The sequence below is a fragment of the Mercenaria mercenaria genome, chromosome 13, assembly GCF_021730395.1.
Source record: "Mercenaria mercenaria strain notata chromosome 13, MADL_Memer_1, whole genome shotgun sequence".
Classification (NCBI taxonomy): domain Eukaryota; kingdom Metazoa; phylum Mollusca; class Bivalvia; order Venerida; family Veneridae; genus Mercenaria; species Mercenaria mercenaria.
The window spans coordinates 5,995,269-6,020,672 of NC_069373.1; the positions used below are offsets into that span (position 1 = coordinate 5,995,269).

The 25,404-nt window shown below is 35.1% G+C and overlaps 1 protein-coding gene across 3 annotated transcripts in view; it reads left to right on the top strand.

Moving 5' to 3' along the window:
* Positions 1-4,607: 4,607 nt before the first annotated feature.
* LOC123530112 (zinc finger protein 93-like) overlaps positions 4,608-25,404 on the top strand; it is a 46,711-nt gene continuing 25,914 nt past the window's right edge. Inside the window, exon 1 of one of the 3 annotated variants that reach the window (XM_045310819.2) lies at positions 4,608-4,727. Coding sequence is in view for 2 of the 3 variants with exons in the window: in XM_053521040.1 (XP_053377015.1) it covers positions 6,576-6,606 (31 nt within the window). In the remaining variant the exon portion in view is untranslated. Of the gene's footprint in view, positions 4,735-6,516; positions 6,607-25,404 lie in introns of those variants that run through there. The other 2 variants (XM_045310818.2, XM_053521040.1) reach the window with 2 other exon arrangements.

The following is a 25,404-nucleotide window of genomic DNA, read 5'->3' on the forward strand; positions in this document are numbered from 1 at the left end:
TTATTCAGGAGCGGCCCTCGATATGGGTAATATTTTTGCGTTTAATTCCCTTGTTATTTGGCGGGTTTTAGTCAGGACAGGAAAACGAGTGCTGTCTTGGTGACGTCTGATACATATTCTAAATACCCTCTTCTAACACAGATCTCAGTGTGCGTGGTTATCTACACATTTGGTCCGTGAAAAAACAACAACATTTGGTTGAAGTGTATTGAGAAAGCCCGGTAGACGTTTTCTTTCGAGGAAAGCACTCGTTTTCCTGTCTTCCACGGTCTTTATATAATTAAAATCTGTCAAGCAAAAAAGGAAATTATAAACAAATTTTTTACCTGAATCGCACCATTTCTCCTTGTGTACGATACAAAAATGTAGGATTGGGTTGGCAACTCTATATATGTATGCTTCATAAGACACGCACTGCAAAAATGAGTCACAAATTGACACTGAAAAATTCGTTAGAACTTTCGCCTACTTGTTCTATGATAACTAAATAAGAAGGCAAAGAAAGATCAAACACAATAATCAATGTTTCAGTTTCAATAAAATGATCACACATGTAATTCTGTTCTCTTGTATCAAAAAGACTGATATGTCTGAAAAGGAGTTCGATGACTGTTCTTTCACGCTTGAAATCAGCCCGATGCCTAATATTCAGTCCGGTGACTGTTCCTTTCCGTCAGAAATCAGCCCGATGTCTAATATTCAGTCCGATGACTGTTCCTTCACGCCTGAAATCAGTCCGATGTCTAATATTCAGTCCGGTGACTGTTCCTTCACGCCTGAAATCAGCCCGATGCCTAATATTCAGTCCAGTGACTGTTCCTTCACGCCTGAAATCAGCCCGATGCCTAATATCCAGTCCGGGGACTGTTCCTTCACGACTGAAATCAGCCCGATGCCTAATATCCAGTCCGGTGACTGTTCCTTCACGCCTGATGCCTAATATTACCGATATTTGAATCAGATCGGTGCTCAATCAGATCTTTTACATAGTCCTAATTTAACAAGACCTGCTACAATTTCACTGTAACACCAAGAGCATATATATAAGATGGTCTAGGACAATGTCCTTGTATGAATACAGATAAGGGGGCTGTGCCTTTAGAGCATCAATAAGTTGATTTCTAACATCACTGACCATGTTTAAAGCATACAAAGTGCAGTTTTGCAACTTTTTGTTTTAAAAAAGTTGAAAAAAATCTCCAAGGCCATAAAAACATATAAGGTCGGGCCAAAAATTTAGGGTAGGTCTGGATAGCGGAAACAAACATTTTTATAGGCCTTACCATTATTTCGATAGACATGGAGTATTTGTTCCCTCAATTCACAGTTCTAAGATCGTGGGTGTATATAAATTTACTTAGTATTATACTCAAATTATTTAACAACTTACAGCTATATATGCCCATTTTTAAGGGTTTTTTTTCTTAGCTTTTTAAACTCGTTCTCCATCACCAGGCGTACATCAGCCCGGTGCCGAACTCAGAATCATGTTTATATTCATTTTTAGGCAGAATAATTCAGATTGTTTCTTTGATGGTAATAATGAATGATGACAAAATTTGCATCGGGACTATGTAGACACATGAGGTAGTACGGTATGTTGACTGTATACATATTGTATTAGTGTACAACTGGATGAAAAACTTTAAACAAATGTTTTCCGACTACAGCTAGTTACTTATTATTATTATTATTATTACTGAATAGACTACAAAGAATCTAAGACATTCATATGGCAATTTCTTATTGCGTTATAGACACAGAATATAGGTCTTTGGTGCTGATAAGTAGCTGACCCTGAGCATTTTTTGGATCAAAAGATAACAGACACAAGGACCTCGGAACTCTGAAAAATAATTTGCACATCATAATTTGAGAAATACTTGGCCTAGAACCTTAAACTTTGTAGAAACATTTGACCTGATAAAGTAGTTGACAATGAACAATTCGCATCAAAATTTTAATGTCCAGATGACCTTGAGTATACTTTGAACTAATCCAAAAAGACACTCTAGGCATATTGATGATGATAAGTGAAGAAACTTGAACACTTAGCGTCCAAAGGTCGAGGTCAAGTCTTACTCCATAATTAGAGAACGCTTTGACCCAGAAATTTTTAATTTTGCATTCTCACAGGTCCCGATAAGTTAACCATTCTACAATCAGAGAACTGTTTAGCACATCACCTTCAACCTTCATAGGCTTCTAGTTCTTGGACAGGTCCAATTTGGTGTCAATAGTTCAAAGACGAAGATCGGAGGGGAGTTTAAATCATATACTTGAGAAACACTTGACATTAAGTGGAATCACTGACATTTTCCACCTTTTTGGCCTTGATTTTGATTTGATTTATACTAATCTATTTTAGGTCCATTGTGAAACAAATTATTTCAACTTAGATAAATCACTCTCGACACCACATTCCTGAGGATATCCATCGCTGTGAGTGTATGAAGGAGGGGGGGGGGGGGGGGGGCATGTTTCCTTTTTAATGCTTGTGCTGTATTGAGAAATGAGTAACAGAGAGACATCCTTCTGCTAGGGAGCTAGTGGGAGGAGCTGCTATCACTTGATTGACATTGTATTTAACAACACTACAATGCTGAGAGCAAATTTCTGGTACCATTCTTACGTCTTTTGTATGGGATTAAACCCACGACCTTGCGCACTCGAAGCGAACGCTTTACTACTGAACTATCGAGGCGGTCCTATAAATGTTCATAGACCCTTTTTCGATAGTATATCACTTTGAGTTTCGTCACTGCCATCTCATAACAAGAGATAAGTGAACGCGAACCACTTTCTAGCTTTTTTAAAAGCTATCCTTGTCATGAGTAAAAAGAATTTAGTGAAATAAGATTCTTTACCAAAAGAATTGTATCCAACTTTTATCTGCTGAACATTGCATCAACTTGACTGCTTAAATACTGCATTTCAGTAACATTGTTTTTGTTGTTTTTAATTCATAACTAAAAAATAAGTTGGCCTATTTCAGTGAAACAGTTCTTCCGAAAACCTACCTCAGATGTAGAGTCATTATTTGTCCATAAGCTAGCTATCATTTACAAAGGCAGCGCCTTTGATACATTGCATCAAAATAAAAATTATCTGTTCTTAGGCCAATATCATTTTGGCCACACTTAAGGTATCCGATTCACAAATAGGTAACATATTTCGATGCCCGGTGAACCCGTTTTGTTGGTATCATTTGAAAGAGGTGTGTCTGCTAAATAAGAGTTATTAAATAAGATTACCACAATAATATGCACGAATCACTACTGTAAGATATCTTTTACTGCGAAATGATAAGTCTTACCGTGACTGTAATTACTGGATTTCATTTTTGTATTGAAAATTATAAAGGAGAAGAAATAAAATTTCTACAACATATTGTGGACAATACACATTCAATAGCCTAGTGGTAGAGTGTCCGCTTTGAATGCGGGGATCTGGGGTTCGATCCGCGGCCGCGTCATACCAAAGACGTGAAAATGGTACTGGTAGCTCCCTTGCTTGGCACTCGGCATTGAAAGGACAGTACCAGGAGGTAAAATAAGCACATGTAAGTATCTGTTACTGGATACCTGGTTTGTCGCACAAGAGCTTTGTAGCTCATGTTATATGTTTGATTATATGCGACGTTAAATAAAGCTTACCTTTACCTTTACCTTTAAATGATACCAAAGCACTAGCGGTTCTGCCCCCACCCCACTCCAAACTCTGCCGGAGCATAGGTAATTTGTCCTTTATTCTGGGTGAAAAAAAAATGTGCAAGATATGCGTTTTTTCCCGATCGCTACGCTCGCGTACGTTAATTGTCTCTTGTTCTGGGTGAAAAATATAAAATAGCATTTTTTGTTGCTCGCTACGCTCCTATAGATAATTTATCTTTTGTTCTGGGTGAAAAATGTGCACTTTTTCTCGCTCGCTACGCTCGAATAAGTAATTTGTTTTTTATTCTTGGTGAAAAAGTATAAAATATGCATTGTTCCGGGTGAAAAATGTGCATTTTTTCTCGCTCGCTACGCTCGCATAGGTGATTTATCTTATGTTCTGAGTGAAAATATACATTTTTCTCTCGCTCGCTTGCTTACACAATGAAAATCCGACAAAGTTTCCACGAGCTCCTATAATGCCATTTCTATAATGTTAAATAGCCTTTGGTAGGCCTAATCCCTCCCCATAGAAATCCTCAGAAATTCCTAGATAGAAGATTACCCAAGAATAAGTCTGACAAGTCATAAAACATGGACTATAATTAGCATGTTATTTGTGTTGATTTTGTCACAAAACCTGTCCTTTTTCAATACCAGATAAAGTACCTCAGAACGCCCAGAATGCAACAGATGGACCAATTTTTTTTTCTTCAACATTTTCAGGTGGAGCGTGAGCTCGGACCCCACTAGTTACTCCAGATCTACTACAAATATATTACGCCCCCCTCCCCCCCCCCCCCCCCCCCTTCTAATACCAAATCATGTATCCTCCCCTGCAAAGCTATATGAGCATACCCCGCATCAATATTTGATATATTTTGCGCGCTGGTTGTGCGGAACCAGGTGGGAACCGATCGAACAATCGTCCGCATTACGCAGAGTATTTTGAATTCCCGCTCTTTTGATCACGCGCCGCGTCTCCGCAGTGCATTACGGGAACCAATGTTACAGCAATGGCCGACCTCGGAAAGTGAAAATTAAAATAGAAGATTTAACTTATTTATGCTTGGTGTAAGTGGTAAATATTTACAGTTTTAACAGCTCACTTAACTATTCGTATTTTTGTATTTTCAACAATATTTTTTTGTGATTTACTTTGCTAACTTGCCTGGGAACTCTGATATATTTTGCGCTGTCTTGATTCAAGGACTTCCTTGTGCCAAGTTGTGGCTCACAGAAACTTGGTGGCAGAGGGATCCGTCACGTGCTATGATAGTGATAGAGTTTTAAATGTTTTTTTTTTTAATGAAGTTCAAAAACTTGCATGTAAAAAATATCACACACAAACCAACTGTAGAGACATGGTGGATTTCAATTTTGACCCCAATGCCCGTGCTATATCCAAAGAGCTATAAATAACGATATCACTGAACTTTCCGATAGCGCAGTACGTATCTGTCACAATGTATAACTGATACACAAAAATCCAAAATATAAACTTACAGATAAATTGACAAGTTATAAAAACTTTACAAACTGATAAAATGTATAATAATCTCACTCAATATCCATAAATCATTAGGAAGAATACATTTGTAAGTTCCAAATTTGATCGATAAACTTCCGCCTTTCAACATTTTATACCGTCACTGACGCGCTTGTCTTTCATAACTGGCATTTGGTCATAACATGTAAATCATCATTTCACAAAACTATATGCATGACACAACTGGTTTTACTATCAAATGAAAGCTTTTTGTGAGCAGATTAACGTCCTGTAAAAATATTTCCTGAAATAAATGATACAGTAGTATTTTCTAAGCGCGAGTAGTTTGCCAATTTTCAACAAATAATTCTTAAATTTAGATATATAATTAGGCAAAGTTATGTTAAAATATACTCAACACAATCTTCTGCAAACAATATGAAGTCATAAAATATTGATTTATTTGCAGCGCAAAGTGGCGCAGCAGGATTGAAGTGACCGGGGGTGTGAATGATTTCCTCGTCAAATTTCCGCCATTTTTCGCTGCTAAACCGGAAATGCACGAATGCTCACGAGGCATATGTCGTAAAATTTCGGTGATTTCCGTCAATAAGATTTACGTTCCCTTGAAGCTCTCCTGTAAAATGGCCGACAATGTTTTGACAGAAAAAAAATTATTTCAAGCGAGGATATGATGTATTAAAATTATTCTTTATTGAAAATAATGTTATAAATTGATTTATAAGGCAGCATACGATTATTGAGTATAGCAATCAGCGCATGACACTTTCATTATTTATATAGTTCCAACGTTTTTTATACATCGTAGTGTACCCCACCCACACATTTTTAGCTTGTTTATATTTGAGCACAAATTATTATTGGTGTTTATGATTATAACATGGAGAGTTACAGATTCTTATCTAAATAAATGTATATACATGTATACATATTCAGGCAACTGTTTCCATTCCTTGAATAATTTTGTCTATTTAACCCATTTAGTTATACATTATTTATTGTGATCACACTGTTGTTTTCAATGTAATAACTTAAATGTGTATTCATTTATTATAACTGAATGATTCTGCACTTGACTGCCATGATATATTCTACCTAAAACTAAGTTCTCCAGCCCCCAAAATGGCCTGTGAACAAAACTGATGAGTTGACAGAATAAAAAAGATAAAATTTCATTTCATTTTTGAAAAAAAATATTTTTTTTGCCATTCGAGTCTATTTATATTACACTATTGCTTTTCCTTTGACAGAACCTTCATTTTTGTGTATCATATGCTTATTTTTTTTTAAAATAAAAAAATCCTTTGTTATCGCTACTATAAAAATAAATAGATGTCAACTTGAAAGGCATATAGACAGGGGCGTACCTAGATGATTTTGAACTGTACGCCAGATAGACGAGCAGCATAACTATGAGCCAAACAGCGATGCTGCGAGTATGCGGTAGGTGAGAGAGAGAGTCTCGATTGGATTTTGTAAGGATATTCTATTTTTGTTATTGTTTTTGAAATCATCGTAATGTTTAAATATCATGCATGACTTCTACATCTGCATTTTGACAGGTTTTTGATAAATGCATCTACCCATCCATTGCGAATGTGTCAGGTTTTATGAAATAATCATTGATATATCTTTCCCACAAGAAAGTAAACATTTTCTAGAAAACGTAAACAACATCTAGTTTTTTGCAAACGAAAATTCAAACTGCTAGTGTTTCCTGCAGACTCTTAAAGGGACATGGTGCTTCCCTTTAAAAGGGGCACTTTTAACGCGCGGTTTGGCATTGAAAGGGCATTCGTCCAAGAACGCTTGTCGGCGTCATTTTACATACTATTTTCTCATTGAATTTGAGAATCTTTCATATCTCAGATATGGGATAGATATTTTGTAGTATTCTTTATAATGCCTACCATGGCATGTTGTGAAAGTGCTTTCCTTTCTTTTGTTTAAAGATGACACTGATGATTCATACTTTCAAACATTCTTATTCTGTTACCCTCATGAAGTGTTAGCTTGCATTTTCAGAGACAGATTTCAGGTGATAATTAATAAGCAACAAGTTTTATTGAACAACTATCAGTGCGCAACTTTATTTTGTCAATCATATCATTTCACCACTGATTTACGTTAAGAGAATAGACAGTTCGTCAAATCTACATGTAATCAATGACTTTGTACCTATATTGCTGATTAAACCCATTGTTCTTCCTTGCCAGTAAGATTTAGACGACAGGTCGAGTCGGAAAGTTATATTTTGCTAGTGTTTTGGGCATGCGAAAACGAAAGTAGAATGCGACGTAAAAAGTACATGCTGTGAAATTTGCTAGATTAGATCGTCTGCCACTATTTTTATCACTCCCCCGTTGCTCGGATGTTTTTGCGATACATACAGTGACTGACTATGAGTCTGTTTTTTTTTTGTCTAATCACACATTATTCAGTAATATAAACATAAATGTGAATACCAATGGTTCAATGCGAGTAATAACTCAAAATTTCAGCTTGCTTGACGCATGCAGCTGTGCACTTTCATCTTAAATTTCGGCCTTATAAAATCATTTTGGCAAATTATTTACGAAAACAAAACTAGGGCCTTGCATTTTTAGTATATTCATTTAAATCTAGATCAGTTTTTATAACTTAATCGCTGAGTTATTGGTTATTTTCATACCGATGTACGTTTTCAAATTTTTAAGATGGCGACGACTTTTGCATCGGCGCGTCATGAATGTGCTTCGTAATATTACAAATCAAGACATCGGTCGATTTTAATGAATTTGGTATCATTCTAAAGCTTAAACATTTATCTTATTATTTTTATAAATGATATCCATAAAGGAATAAAATAAATCTTGTAGATAAAATTGATATAAAATATTTTGAGTCTGGTCAATTTTCATGGGTTGGTCGGCGATCGGCAAACCTTCAATATTTTATTTTTTAAAGGCCTAATTAGCGCATCGAAAATGTGCGATTATCAATCTACATTTTTAATGATTACAACCTTATAAAATAATTATCGTTTAATTGACCGTTTCAATCATATCTTCCGTAAAAGGCTACATGTTGTATAATACTATGACTGTATCGTTATTGTAATTAATAAGATTTTGATTTTAACTATTTTCTAAACTTGAAATCATATTCATTTTCTTTAAAGTAGCTAGACTATAGTAAAGGCGAGACTAATTTAAGGGTCAGTAAGTTTAGATAAAGCATGACAAGTTCCACCGTGGTATCTATTCAACGTGCAGATATCTATCCTTATTATAAAATGTTACTGGATTGCTTTCCTTAAATATACCTTGTTAGAATATATTATATACTAATTCCACTAAGGTGGCATGAGAAATGGTCAGCAGTTGACACATCATCCTTAACGGTTTTGCTATATAACTCTTGTCTCATTGACAGACTGAAATGTGGGTTTAGAATGCTTAGTAGGTTAGGATGTGAAGAGCACCTTAGCTAGGCAGCGCTTAAGCTGCGGAGCGCCTCAGCTTTCGAACAGAGCTGTAAGATGATGGGTGTCTCTCAGTTTTGGCATTTAAGATTCTAAATTATAATTATTTTTATTAAACTTATTTAATTTCAAAGGACTATTTTGGAACTATGGATAAATTAATTTAAGAAAGATAGAATCATTTATTTTAAATGTGCATCTAGAGAGAGAGTTTTTTATGTATTAATTAATTCAGGATAATTTCGGGATTTGGAATGAATAAATCATATTTAAAGAACTTTGTACCTCATGTTTTTATGTACTAAATAAAATCCACTATACGATCGACTAACGAACTATATATATAAAACGGCTGATAGGGGTACATCGCTCTTCTTGGTGCCGTGACCAGGATATTTTTTTAACAATGTTTAGACTTTTAGGAGTTTTGAAAAGCTCCGTCGGCGGGCAGTATTAGTTACAGTATTTGAGAGAAATGACGGAAGGACAACATAAGAAGTTATACATCAGAACAATTGTAAGTCCTGTTTATTTTTCCCTTCCTTCTAGTATGGTGCAAGCCGTCCATTGTTTAGCAACAGAAATTCAAGTAGGCTTTCAGCTACGCACATTCGGCAAAAATCACACAATATCAGCATTAGACCGGAATGCAAACTTTTTCATAAACAGGATTAAGTAAATAGAAATCTATAATTTGTCGTTTTAAAAGGGATTATTTACAGTGTGAAATAGTATCTTATGTACATCTGAAATGTTTAAATGTTTAGCACTCTTCTCTCAAAATGAAACCATTAAAAGAAGATTTAAGTATCCAGTTAAAAATGTTTATTATCTCAATAAGGCAGATAATCCAAATTCTTGTTTAGTACAATTGGTAAACATATTCAATAAGACGTTGATTTATAATAAGTTTATGGCTTTTTATCACTTCAACCAAAGTTATCAAAGAAAAACCTGTAAATTTGCAATTGGATCATTTCGTTTCAAAATGGGTAGAAAGAAGTAAATCATTTGTTTTTTATTCTCTGATATGACGAGAAATGTTATTTTAGAAAAAAAGTTTCTTATATAATTTTGGGGTTCATATTTACTACGATTTACAAAGGCTAAGGTTAGCGAGAAATTATATGCGTCAAAAAAGATTTGAACATTTTTTTACTAATAGACCGTAAATAATGTCGGTTATTAAACCGCTGAGCTCACAAACATGTGTAGTAAAACTACGGACAAGTTCACATTTTCACCCAATTATTCATGAAATTTCACCCATTACCGAAGATTACATGACAGATAAGTTGGCTTTATTATATATAGATAGTTTGGCTAAAATAGGACAAGACAGGAAAATTTCAACTATATTTGGGTCGAATAAGGACAAAAATCAGTTTCTCAAAGACTGATAACGATTCCCAAAATCATAGTCCCTTAGAAGAGGTCAAATGCCCATCTGAATATCAACATGTGTTATTCCGTGTTATTAAGAAAATACGGTTATCTTTGCGGAAAGTACTACAGATTTAAAACAATAGACAACTTTCATATTCCGACCTTATTGTGATCTATTAACGACAGGTCAATTGTAGATAAGGCTACTTGTGAAAATCAAGAAACTAAGTAAATCAAAAGGTTACTTCTACATGAAGCTTATCTGTTTTAAGTGTAAATGAAAAAACACTGATCAAGATGTTTTGTTTTGATTAAAAGAAAAAAAAGATTCCCTGAAACTAGTGAATTGTTTATTATACATCATTGCGAGAGTGAAAGACTTTGATAAATGTTGTACATATATAAATACGAAAATTTAATTGCAATAGTTAGGGTGAGGGCAAATTTATTAATGTTTTATTTTTGTTGTCTATGAATATCTTGTTTTTGTTTTATTGATAAATATCTCCTAGAATACTGAAGACAGACTTTATTTATATAACAAATGAAAAAATGTTATATAGCACCTAAAAGAATTAAAGGTGTTTATGAAATTTGCATGAGATGCATTTTATTTCGTTTCTGTCTATTAGAAAACCAAAGTGGAAACATGGTTTCTTACCCTGCAGGTTCTTGATACTTGCTCAGTATCATTTGCAAGGAATTGTCTAGCAATACATTAGCAGCATTCAACGTATGTCATTTTAACAGAAAAATGACTTAAAATAATGTTTAAGTTTGGGGAGCTTATAACATGTAATTAAACTCAATTGGAGTGGCCTTTGTCTGCTTTGACAAAAGAGGCATCACGCGATATGAAGATAAATGGACAGGTTTATTATTCCGGTATATTGCTGTTGTTGTTGGGGTTTCCTGTCTTTGTGCGTGGTATGATAACTTTAGTTTGTTGCTGCTTTTGTTATAGACTTAAGTAATTTTCTATAAGACATTGGCTTGCAAGAGGTACTAGCAGAAAGGGTAAGGTAACAGGCATGGATGCTGAAGAAGACAAGAATCATATTGTGAAATTCAAGTCAGCACCACCTGTTGAGGAGTATATTGCACTGTATCCGAATATGAATATTTCGGGCCATACACATGGTGAAGAGTAAAAGTGCATAAATGAAATTTACTTATGTGGTGAAGGATATATTAACCAACGTTACATTTGAAATTATGTTATTTGAAATTATGTATATGTCGAACTTACAAGGAGGACAGATAATTACCATATCATCACATGCACGAATGTTCTTAGTGACTGTTAACTCTCTCTCTCTCCGCGATCAATCATTATCTTTACCAAACTTTTAATAATAAATTGGATTCTGCGTGTACTATGAATGAACCCTTCTCTACTATCTGTTTAATCCAAATGCCAAACACTCCACCATCTGAGATTTACAGCATGAAGATTTTCGCACTTATACAACGATGTTATGGTACAACGATGTTATGGTACAATGATGTTATGGTACAATGATGTTATGGTTCAACGATGTTATGGTACAATGATGTTATGGTACAACGATGTTATGGTTCAACGATGTTATGGTTCAACGATATTATGGTACAATGATGTTATGGTACAACGATGTTATGGTTCAACGATGCTATGGTCCAACAATCATATGGTTTAATAGTGTTACGGTACAACGATGCTGTGGTACATTGGTGTTATGGTACAATTGTCTTATGGTCAATGGTGGCCCTTTACAACGGTGTTATGGTAAGACTGTTTATGGTACGATGGTGTTATGGTACAATGGTCACAGCAATGGTAACGCTACAACATCTTGATGTTATGGTCAACAATGTCCTGGTACAACAGTAGCCGCAGTACACCAGCGTGTGGACTACGCAAATATAAGTCAACACTATCACTGATGTTCAACGATGTCTACGTGATGGCCCACTAACCACTGTCGCCTCACAGATGTTCACTGATGTCTCCATGTTGTCCTACACTCAAACCACTAACGCCTCACAGATGTTCACTGATGTCTCCATGATGTCCCACTAGCGAACCACTATCGCCTCCACAACGATGAAACCTTATTTGAAATGCTTGAAATGAATTGTATATAATCATTGTTATCATGATAGGACTGTGTGAGTGAGAATTGTATGTTTTGCATCATCATTGTACGGGTGCACATGTTTATCTACTTTTGCACTATTTTAAAAAGAAAAGTGATTCTCACTTTTATTTTTCCAAGAAAGGGAGGAAATATAATACTATGACTGTATCGTTATTGTAATTAATAAGATTTTGATTTTAACTATTTTCTAAACTTGAAATCATATTCATTTTCTTTAAAGTAGCTAGACTATAGTAAAGGCGAGACTAATTTAAGGGTCAGTAAGTTTAGATAAAGCATGACAAGTTCCACCGTGGTATCTATTCAACGTGCAGATATCTATCCTTATTATAAAATGTTACTGGATTGCTTTCCTTAAATATACCTTGTTAGAATATATTATATACTAATTCCACTAAGGTGGCATGAGAAATGGTCAGCAGTTGACACATCATCCTTAACGGTTTTGCTATATAACTCTTGTCTCATTGACAGACTGAAATGTGGGTTTAGAATGCTTAGTAGGTTAGGATGTGAAGAGCACCTTAGCTAGGCAGCGCTTAAGCTGCGGAGCGCCTCAGCTTTCGAACAGAGCTGTAAGATGATGGGTGTCTCTCAGTTTTGGCATTTAAGATTCTAAATTATAATTATTTTTATTAAACTTATTTAATTTCAAAGGACTATTTTGGAACTATGGATAAATTAATTTAAGAAAGATAGAATCATTTATTTTAAATGTGCATCTAGAGAGAGAGTTTTTTATGTATTAATTAATTCAGGATAATTTCGGGATTTGGAATGAATAAATCATATTTAAAGAACTTTGTACCTCATGTTTTTATGTACTAAATAAAATCCACTATACGATCGACTAACGAACTATATATTAAAAACGGCTGATAGGGGTACAGTTGCTTCACCATCGACGTGCTAAAAACAAACAAATTTTCATCTACTGTTCCCAATTAAACTATCATAAAACAGTAATTGATTGAATAATCCTGTCAGTTCTTAATCAGGGTCATTCACGGTTGATGCACCCACGTGTCGACCTGTTTATCACAGCCACTAATTGACGGTACAATACACGGAACATGGCCCGCGGACATTGGCTTTCCAGACTGGTTTTGAAAGGGCACTTGTCAAGATAAATATACAAGCTTCATAGAATAAAAGGGCACATGGCGCAAACGGGCGGTTTGAAGGGCAGCTTGGCGGCACTTCAAACGGGGAATGGCACTGCGCCATGTTAAAAAGGCCTGCAGGAAACACTAACTGCGTAAATTGCTTTGGTATTTCGGTATCCTGATCTGGATGTAGATCGATAGATTGAATTGCACATCGATATGAACGTTAAATATTATATCAAGCGCAAGCTTTTTTTACTTGAGACCTTGGATGACTGAAGCATTTTTGTTCTCCCTTTGCATGCTTGAATACCAATGTTTTACTTGGGGCCTCTATGGCCGAGTGGTTAAGGTCGCTAACTTTCAATCACTTGCACCTCACCATTGTGGGTTCGAGCCTCACTCGGGGCGTTGAATTCTTCATATGGTTTCGGAAACCATCCAGCTGGCTTACAGAAGGTCTTGGTTCTACCCGGGTGTCCGCCCGTGATAAAATAATGGAAGGAGGAGCACATGGGGAAACAAATCTAATTGGAATACTGTCAATAGGACCAGCTTTTATCAATAAAATTGTTTCTTTGTAAATAATATATAATTAAGAATGAAGAAAAATATCGAAGGTGTTACCATTGCCCGTTCTTAGCCAACAGTATTCTTTTTGTCATCGCTGTCTGTATGTGTGCGTGTGTACGTCTGTGTTTCTTTTTAAGGAGGGCCTATCTGGCAATGTGTGGCTCCGGCCGTATTTGCCGTGCCTTATGCTTGTAAGGAATCTACCCTTACCTTTTCCAAGATAATTACAGGAACAAATAAATCTATTTTGAAAAGGAATTTGATAAATCTCATGCAGAAGAACTTGAAACAGCCACCTAACTCACTTTAGGCGTTACATTTTATTGCATTTTTTCACACTTTAAGCTTTTTCATTTCCCCGGTGTCGAATTTAATTGTACGCACAGGCGTATTAGCATATGCCCAGGTACATCCCTGATAGAGCAAATCTCGCCAAAAAACATGACAACTGAATGAGATCTCGTTTACCGGAAGTGACGCGTTCTCCACTTGCCATTTTCAGGGTTCCCGCCAGACTTTTGGTGTGGTTTTTAGCTCAAAGTTTCGAAGAAAAGGGGAGCTATCCTACTCGCCCCGGCGTGAGCGTCGCACAAATGTTAAAGTTTGCGTACCACCCCAAATATTTTCAAAGTCCATTGAGATATTGCTTTGATATTTTGCATACTTGTTAACCATCATGACCCCAGTCTGTAAAAAGGAGGAGGCAACTCTATCAAGCATTTTGACTGAATTATGGCCCCTTTTCGACTTAGAATATGCTTATTGTAATGTTAAATTTTGCATACCATCCCAAATATTTTCAAAGTCCATTGAGATATTGCTTTGATATTTTGCATACTTTTGTACCATCATGACCCCAGTCTGTAAAAAGGAGGAGGCAACTCTGTCAAGCATTTTGACTGAATTATGGCCCCTTTTCGACAAAATATTGCTTATTGTAATGTAAAAGTTTCACTCATAGCTTATATTATACTATCAAGCACTGAGAATAGTCGAGCGCGCTGTCCACTGACAGCTCTTGTTTTTATAGCCCCTAGGTCATCAAACTGGGGGTGGAACTTCAAAAGTTGGGGGTTTTGATATTTCGAACTTTGTTTCTACTATAGACTATATTATAAAATTTAAGAGCTTGGTGCACTTAGTTTATTTCATTCTTTATCCATAACAGTTTTGCACAAAGATCTAGCATTAATGTTGACTTGTATTATTAAAATACAATCAAGGGTGTAAAATTTCACTTGTCCGCTCGTATTGGCGAGTTAAAGTCTGGATAGGAAGAGTGGACCTCGCTGTATACTCGACCAATCGGGCAAGTGGTTTTTACGGCGTTGCTTTAATGAAATTCAGAAATTACATCTAGAAAAACGTCAACAAACTTTGAGATGGTTCAGTCGCTACTTTGATTGACTGGAATTTACCTGCAAATTGTAAAGATATCAAAACGTCATGCCGGTAACTTCCATTTTGAGAGCATGTGCGACCTATCGTAATATTTAATTTACATCACCGTTACTTTTGTTTATCAACACGTACACAAAAAAATGTGTGTAGTGCATTCAGTTTTTAACATTATCGCTTCAATTTTTCAACACGGCTTGAGAAGTAATACAATTTGAATTTTATTAAGATTTCAATAAAATATCGACGGAAATGTAAGCAAATTTATATAGAAATGGTCGAATTTTCATATAATCATTTGTTAAATTTCAAATAGTACAATCTTAATTACTTATTTCTTTTTTAGAGGAAATAAATGATGCATACTATGTGCATAAAATTCAGACATTTGACCAGAAAGAACAAAAAACAGAATAAAAAAATCTTAAATAATGAAAAAGCTGCAGTAATTTAAATACATTGAGTAAAACGGTTTTTTTTATAAAAAGGTTTCTGTTAGTGCGGCGGAATAGGTTACACGTGACCTCGTGGACGTAAATAGAAATGTGGTTTTAAAATAAAACAAAATGATGTTGTTGTGGTTTTTAATAAGTTTTAAATGAATCTTTGTACATGTATTTTTTGATGAAATATTCTTCTCAAACGATAATGTAAATTCCTTGAGGGCAAATAGGTCACAGAGGTAGGATTTCCACTATTATCGTTCAAGACATTTACTTGTCAGTTTATACGCGATATTGCACATTCGCTTTTAATAACAAATTAAGGGAGAAACCTTTTTATTGATTTCTGCTTCTCATCAATTTAATGAATCGAGGTGGAACGATCAATCAGTGATGTGTCACATGGCGAGAAAACTGTAACATGACGTAATGCCGTGCCAATCTCGTGCAACAATACCGCTTTGATCTCCACTTCAGATGTCATGATACTGACATACATTTTTGAGCTCTTTGAGCGGATGTTAATTAATGATGAAAACAAGGCCAATTTACTTAGTTTATCAGCAGAATAATTACCCATGATCGTCAACTTTTTTTTCGCTTTCAAGACGGGTAGGTGGATGATGATTATTGTGTATTTTTAGGACACTTTTCAAAATAATTATTTTTCGGGAAATAAGTCTTGAGAAAATGAAAATAACCGATATTTAATACTTTACTGACACTTTGGGAAAATACGGTAGAGGTTAGACTGTGATTATTATTACTGTCGATGCAATTATTATGGAGAGCAACTTGATGGTAGAGACGACAAAATTAGTGAAAGAAAAAGAAAAATGTCTGGTTTGAAAAGGAAAGTTAAGAGGAACAAAACTGATTAATCAAAAAGGAAACGTAGTGTACGAGCTATGTGTTATATTTGAAATTTGCTTGTTGTACATAATACTCCTTCCATTAAACGTGACAGTATTAAAAATGTGAATTATTAGGGTGAGTGACTGTTCACTGAGGGCGAGTAGATTTTACTAGCTACTAGTCCTGCAGGGCAAGTGATGTGAAAAAGAATTTGACACCCCTGACAATAAAACTAATATCAAAAATATTTTATTAGAGCTACTTTTATTTTGTTTACATGCTATGCAATTACAGTTACTTGTTGCTGACGTATCAGTCTTTCATGTTAAGGATTCAGACGTAACACCTTTCGGCTCGGCTGTTTACATATCTCCTGCCCTAGTTGTTTATTATATAAATCAGTTAGTTTAGTTTGGTTCATTTTTCTCCCATATATGCAGACAGCATTCGATAACGTCACTCAAAAAAATACTACGTGTTAGACTGTCTACAATTTTCTATTTATAACTTGCGCGTTGAATATTTTACACGAAACCAGTCTAGTAACACCTGACACAACTAAAAAAAGAAACTGGAATTCCACAAACTGCTCATTTTTCAGCTGCTTTTGGATTGATTGCATTGTATGTTCGCTGTTATTTTGATTTAGAACAGTTACCATATTTTCCCTAAGTCTTGGGAAGCATGAAATAATTATTTTTTTCACTGTCTTAAGACTTATTTCCCGAAAAATAATTATTTTGAAAAGTGTCTCAAAAATATGGACACAATAATCGTCATCAGGTAACATCCCCCACCCACCCGTGTTGAAAGCGAAAAAAAAAACTTAACGATTATCGGTAATTATTCTGTTGATAAACAAAGTAATTGGCCTTGTTTTCATCATCAATTAACACCCCCTCAAAGAGCTAAAAGAAGTTTGTCAGTATCATGACATTAGAAGTGGAGATCAAAGCGGTATAGTTTCCCGGAGATTTTCATGGCATTACGTCATGTTTTCGCGCCATGTTGCACATCACTGTTTGATCGTACCGCCTTGGTTCTTAAGTGCAGAAGTAGATCTAGTGTTGTAACAATCAATAAAAAAAAGTTCTTTTTAAATTTGTTAAAGCGAATGTGCAATATCCCGTATAAACTGACAGGTAAATTGTCAAACTATAATAGCGGGTATCTTACCTCTGTGACCTATTTGCCCTCAAGGAAATTACAAAATGGTTTGAGAAGAATATCTTATTCTAAAGTGTCGTGTCAAAAAATACATGTACATGTACAAAGATTCATTCAAAACTTATTAAAAATACGCAAAAACATCATTATTGTTTTTGTTTTTTAACCGCATTTTCTATTTACGTTCACGAGGTCACGTAACAGAAATCTGTTTGCCAAAAATCGTTTTACTTCATATTTTTAAATTGCTGCTGCCTTTTCATTATTTAAGATTTTTCTATTCTGTTTTTTGTACTTTCTGGTCAAAAGTCTGAATTTTATGCCCATAGTTTGTATCATTTATTTACTTTTAAAAAGAAATAAGTATTTAGGATCACGCTGTTTGAAATTTTGCAGGTAGTTTTATGAAAATTTGACCGTTTTTATAGAATTTTGCCAACATTTCGGTCAGTACCTTTTTAAAATCACTATAGAATTCAAACTATATTACTTCTCAATAGGTGTTGAAAACCTGAAGCGATAAAACCAAAAAATGAATGCGTGACACGCGTTTTTTGGATACGTGTCGATGAACAAAAGTAACGGCGTTGTAAGTTAGACATTACGATAGGTCGCACGTGCTCGTGGAATGGAAAATTACCGGCATGGCGTTTTGATATCTGTACGATTCGCGGGTAAATTCCAGTCAGTGGTAAATAAAAATAAATAAATAACGGAAAATGGACTTCCTGGCTGCAGCAAAAAAAAAAAAAAACAAGAAAAAAAAACAACACAACTGGTATGGTAAAAAAACACTTTACTAGTAAAAACACAACATGAAAATGTTAAAAAACAGTCTTTGGTTCTTTTAATTATTTGATATTTTGATCGATACAACACCATACAATGTATAATAAAGGTATTTGGGTTACATCTCATATCAGTACACAACCATAGTCCCAACACTTAGGGACGAAAAATACGCTGAGAAAATACATGTCCAAAAACTCAGGGTCAAGAAAAATAATTATTTTTCCATATTTAAGGGGTGCCAAGGTCCCAAGATTTAGGGTATCCCAAGACTTAAGTAAAATACGGTAAGCAACTTCCTGGTCGGCAATTTGGATGCGTGAAAATATGTACAGGAGCAATTTTCTGTACGTTTCAGATCGAAGTTTATACGTGAAAAACATACATATTTACGTGAATGGGAGCCCTGATTTTGTATGTGAAAGCAATTATTCATCGGTAAATTAATTACCACTGTATGACCATGCTTCTTTTGATGGTAAGAAACGTGTACTTTGTGTCTTAAGACTATTTCACATTAAACTAATGTTGTTTTAGAAGCTAGCATATATTTTAAGTTTAGTTTTAAAGGTACAAATTGTAACTCCATGCTCGCCGATGTTTGTTTTTACTAAAGTTACACCGATTCACGCTCTGACACAAGATCACGCGAGATTACAGCCAGTTGCCATTCTGTGTATTTTATATTTCTTTGCTATATCACGCAACATTTTGGTAATATCCAGCTCATAACTACTGAACTACACGAGCATAGGATGATACTAACTGAAAAAGTATACTTTTCCCACCTTAAAATATACCACAAAGTCTTCATTAAATGGTAAATGATAAATTTCTGTATGCTGACACGGCCATGTTTACAACCTCTAGTCTGTACATGATAACAGAAAAAGCTCATGGTGCTGTCTAATAGGCAGAGTCCACGCTTCTAGGCGACATGAGCGCAATGGGCGCTGTTTTTTTTTCAAAGACTTTGCACTGTTTGTACAGGATAGAGAACAAGTGGCCCTAAAATCCGACGTCCAGGGTAGACAAGCTTACTGTTGCTGAGTGGCTGCTTTTTAATTCTGACTTTTGCAGCCATTGCTACAGGCCAAAGTATGTTAATAACCTGGGATATGCTGTGAGCTAAATTTGCTCGCATTTCAAATAGATGAATGAAAATAGTTAACACTTTCGCTGCCGAGGACCTGATTAGGCCGTATTAAATTAATTCCTAGTTTATCATCCAAATTTTGTTTAAAAAGGGAGCGAGCAGGAGTATTTTTTTTTTTAATTTTATTTTTTAAAACAACTGTATGCAGGGGTTCCACTTGTCCAAGAGTAGGGATTTTGACTTTTGAAATTAGCAAAAGTGTACATACAGACTCCTATGATTTAAGCTGAAGGGTCTTTTTTATCAACATGAGATATATTTCAGTTTAAGATCACAAAATCAAGCGTTATTTATTCAAAATGACAACTATATATATATGTAAATCGAACCCCAGGGTACAAGAAAAGACAAATGGCAAAAACAGATTTGATTCCCACTTCTGCTAGTGTACATTTCCTGTCCAGGCAATGGTCCTTGAAAATTCCTCTCTGACCGTTGACGAGCATAACTGAAGTGGTGTACAAAACCTCAACAAATCGTCCACAGTAGTTACGTGACTATCATAATCAAACTGATCCTCTTTTTTCCCTTCCAGTGTAACCACTTGAAGAATGATTCTGTTTTGAATAAATGCAGAGAAATTTCCATATTGTTTTTAGCTCACCTGTCACAAAGTGACAAGGTGAGCTTTTGTGATCGCGCGTCGTCCGTCGTGCGTCAGTCCGTCCGTCCGTCCGTAAACTTTTGCTTGTGACCACTCTAGAGGTCACATTTTTCATGGGATCTTTATGAAAATTGGTCAAAATGTTCATCTTGATGATATCTAGGTCAAGTTCGAAACTGGGTCACATGCCATCAAAAACTAGGTCAGTAGGTCTAAAAATAGAAAAACCTTGTGACCTCTCTAGAGGCCATATATTTCACAATATCTTCATGAAAATTGCTCAGAATGTTCACCTTGATGATATCTAGGTCAAGTTTGAAACTGGGTCACGTGCCGTAAAAAACTAGGTCAGTAGGTCTAAAAATAGAAAAACCTTGTGACCTCTCTAGAGGCCATATATTTCACAAGATCTTCATGAAAATTGGTCAGAACATTCACCTTGATGATATCTAGGTCAAGTTCGAAACTGGATCACGTGCCATCAAAAACTAGGTCAGTAGGTCTAAAAATAGAAAAACCTTGTGACCTCTCTAGAGGCCATATTTTTCATGGGATCTTCATGAAAATTGATCAGAACATTCACCATGATGATATCTAGATCAAGTTCGAAACTGGGTCACGTGCCGTCAAAAACTAGGTCAGTAGGTCAAATAATAGAAAAACCTTGTGACCTCTCTAAAGGCCATATTTTTCATGGGATCTGTATGAAAATTGGTCTGAATGTTCATCTTGATGATATCTAGGTCAAGTTTGAAACTGGGTCACGTCCGGTCAAAAACTAGGTCAGTAGGTCTAAAAATAGAAAAAGTTTGTGACCTCTCTAGAGGCCATATATTTCATGAGATCTTCATGAAAATTGGTCAGAATGTTCACCTTGATGATATCTAGGTCAAGTTCGAAAGTGGGTCACGTGCCTTCAAAAACTAGGTCAGTAGGTCAAATAATAGAAAAACATTGTGACCTCTCTAGAGGCCATATTTTTCATGGGATCTGTATGAAAGTTGGTCTGAATGTTCGTCTTGATTATATATAGGTCACGTTAGAAAGTGGGTCACGTGCCGTCAAAAACTAGGTCAGTAGGTCAGATAATGGAAAAACTTTGTGACCTCTCTAAAGGCCATATTTTTCATGGGATCTGTATGAAAATTTGTCTGAATGTTCATCTTGATGATATCTAGGTCAAGTTCGAAACAGGGTCATGTGCGGTCAAAAACTAGGTCAGTAGGTCTAAAAATAGAAAAACCTTGTGACCCCTCTAGAGGCCATACTTGTGAATGGATCTCCATAAAAATTGGTCAGAATGTTCACCTTGATGATATCTAGATCAAGTTTGAAACTGGGTCACGTGCCTTAAAAGACTAGGTCAGTAGGTCAAATAATAAAAAAACCTTGTGACCTCTCTAGAGGCCATACTTTTCATGGGATCTGTATGAAAGTTGGTCTGAATGCTCATCTTGATGATATCTAGGTCAAGTTTGAAACTGGGTCAACTGCGGTCAAAAACTAGGTCAGTAGGTCTAAAATTATTAAAATCTTTTGACCTCTCTAGAGGCCATATTTTTCAATGGATCTTCATGAAAATTGATCTGAATGTTCACCTTGATAATATCTAGGTCAAGTTTGAAACTGGGTCATGTGCGGTCAAAAACTAGGCCAGTAGGTATAAAGATAGAAAAACATTGTGACCTCTCTAGAGGCCATGTTTTTCATGAGATCTTCATGAAAATAGTGAGAATGTTCATCTTGATGATATCTAGATAAAGGTCAAAACAGGGTCACGTACCTTCGAAAACTAGGTCAATAGGTCAAATAATAGAAAAACCTTGTGACCTCTCTAGAGACCATATTTTTCAATGGATCTTCATGAAAAATGGTCAGAATTTTTATCTTGATAATATCTAGGTCAAGTTCAAAACTGGGTCACATGAGCTGAAAAACTAGGTCACTATGTCAAATAATAGAAAAAACGACGTCATACTCAAAACTGGGTCATGTGGGAAGAGGTGAGCGATTCAGGACCATCATGGTCCTCTTGTTGATAGGGTAGTGCTGAAGAGGTTGATGGTGATCCATCTGAATTCCTCGGCAGAAAAGAGAAATCTGAAGTTATTTCAGATCCCATCTTTCTGTAATTTTACTGTTGAGTACCGATACAGGTTTAAGCATGTACATTTCGAAGGGTACCTCTTCCCATTCTGTCAGATGCTTTATTCTCAGTGTCTTACATTTCTTTACACCAGCAGCAATCTTGCATCCACTGAATCATTTGGTTTTATAAACTTGGCTTAAATTGTCATGTTCGTCAATGAGCTTGTCCTCAAAAGTCAGTTTTACAGCTTTTGGGTCAACACCAAGATGTTTTGATACCTCCGCTCTCAGAAATGCTGTTGAAATTTCTTTAGAGACAATGAGCAATTTGTGCCCCATCTTTCTTCCTGCTCTGAACTTTAGATCAATGCTTATTGAATCTTCTGATCCGAAATGGATGGATATCTTCTCTTCTTTGATATTTTTATGCAGCACCAAACCTACACATTCCTTATCTTCAAGCAGACAATCTTGAAAAAAAATGTATGGTTGATTCTTTGTTACTTTTCTGTTTCTGAATTTCAGTATGAAAATTTGTCTCGAATTGTTTCTTTGCCTGTTTAACAGACCAGTTTATGACAACGTCAAGACAGTATGCACATGATATATCTGATCTTGGTTGGTAAATAAATTCAATTCTATGACAACTTTGCTTCATTGCCTGAATTTTATCAAGATTTCTGAAATTACACAAATTTAAGTTCATACTTTCATCAAGAACAAGGCCATTTTGACAGAGGACAAGTCCCTTCCCAGGGTTCCCACGGTCAGGGAAAAACATATTTTTTATCAAGGTCAGGGAAAAGTCAGGGAATTTTGTAATTGGGCTGAGGGAAAATTGGAAATTAGGGAAAAGTCAGGGAAATCTGGAATTAGAGGTCGAGGGTTTAAGAATCAGTTTGTAAAAAAGCAGAAAGAATAAAATAAAAGGCTATGGCAGTTTCTTAAAATTTTGCTAAACCTAGAATTTTTACAAATTTTTATGTTACAGTTGGCACTACAATATATTCTGTATTTCATATCCAAGAATTAGTCTATCAGTAAGTCTGTTTAACAAAACTAATGTAGAACTTTTAACAGAAAAAAATAAGAATGTAGAACATAATTTGGTTAAACAAGCTTACAGTATATCCCTTCTGTTAGCCTCTTACAGTGTCATGTTCTACAAATGCTATGAATTAGTGTTGTGTTCTACAAATGCTATGAAATGTGTAGTCTTGCACAGTTGAAAAGTTATTTCATCCAAAAATGTACTGATATAAAAGCCATAACAGTTACTGTTCTTTTCTGTCATTTATGCTTGCATGGAAATTTTACTGTGGAATGCTCATTACACATCATACTTTGTTGTTTATAATTTTCTTCTACTGCTTATAAATTATAATGTTATCAAATGATTAATACTTTGTTGGACTGAAGAGTTTGACTGATTATCTATGAGCTTGATTTGTTTTGTATTTCCTAGTCAGCCCTATGTATTCTGATTAAATTTCTGGATTTCAGAGACACAAACCTAGTTAAATATCTGTTTTGCTCAACTCTTCTTTGTATTTCCAGTGCAAAATATGAACAATGTTTATGAAAGTTCAGTGTTGAATAAATTTTAATAGCTATATGAAAATAATTAGTGGTGGATTTGGTTAAAAAGTAAAAGTCCATTTTAATAGCGTTCTATGTCAGCATCTTAACTTTACCTTATAATTACTGTAGAATTCAGCTGATAGAAGAACTGAAAGAAATGATGCTAACAAACTGATACTTAGGGTGGAATACTTAGAGTGGATATTTGGCATCATGGCTTCAAATCTATAGTATTAAGCTGTTAAAAGGGAAAACAAAACAAAACAAAAATAATCAAAAAAAGTTTTCTCCAATTGGAAAAGTACCCCAGCATATCAGTTAGTGGAAAACTAAGACATACATAGTTTTTCAGTCATGTAAAATGCTGATATGTTGACATAGTACAGTAAAATGGTGTAAAAATACTTCAGAAAATGGGAAAAGCATGAAACTTGGTACATAACTACTTCAGGGCAAAATACTAAAAATGAGCATGAGACCCACTCCGAAAAATCCAATATGGCCGAAAAATCCAAGATGGCCGCCATACATGTATATATTTTCAAAAATACATAATATTATATATAAAATTTCTATTGACACTTACAGTCATCAGTATAATAAGCTAAAACCACCTGCCTGAATAAATCCAAACATATTATATTAACAAAAAATACCGCTCTTCCAACAAAAATGAAAAAAGTTGTCTCCCTTAGATAAAATGTGCTATTAAGCAGAAGAAAAGTCATAATGCATCTATATGAATCAAAATTAAGTATATAATGGTAACTGGCATATCAAGAATGTTTAAAATGGCAACAGTCCTGTGCAGAACTTTACAACACTTGTAAATTAATTAATTATAAATACATTCGAACTTCGGTAACTGGAACCCATCAGGACCGACTAAATTTATTCGAATTATCGGTAGTATATTATAAAGGAATTTGTTTGGGACCTGACGATAGATTAATTGAAGAATGGTGTTCGAATTATCAGAGTTTGAGCAAACGAAGTTTTAGTCTGTAATGTGTATTAGTGAATAAATGACATGTGTTTCACTTTGTCATTAGTTTTCGTGACTCAGAATTTGTAAGTGTTGCTGTATTCATTTCAATTACACTAAGAGAACTAATGACACTTAATAAAACTATTTAATTCATTAATTATGTTAGTATGATAGACCATGTGAACATCCCTGGCCTGTCAGATCATCATGATTTCTTCGGGAAAAAGTCATTGCCGGTTGATCAGCGTAACCAAATTTACATTTGCATGTCCCTGTAATATTCTGTTTTGTCAAATTGTAGCACATTGTGCCATAACAAGGGTTTTTACAGTTTAATGTCATAAGCATATAATGTACTGTCACTAATGCCCTGATCACTCTCAGGCAAAGACCATGAAGATCATACTGCTTCCTGAAAATTTTGACGCGGTGGGGACGGGGATCAAACTCGAAAATGTGCAGTTCTAAAGTTCATATTGCGCGCTTTTAACATCCTTGCCAGG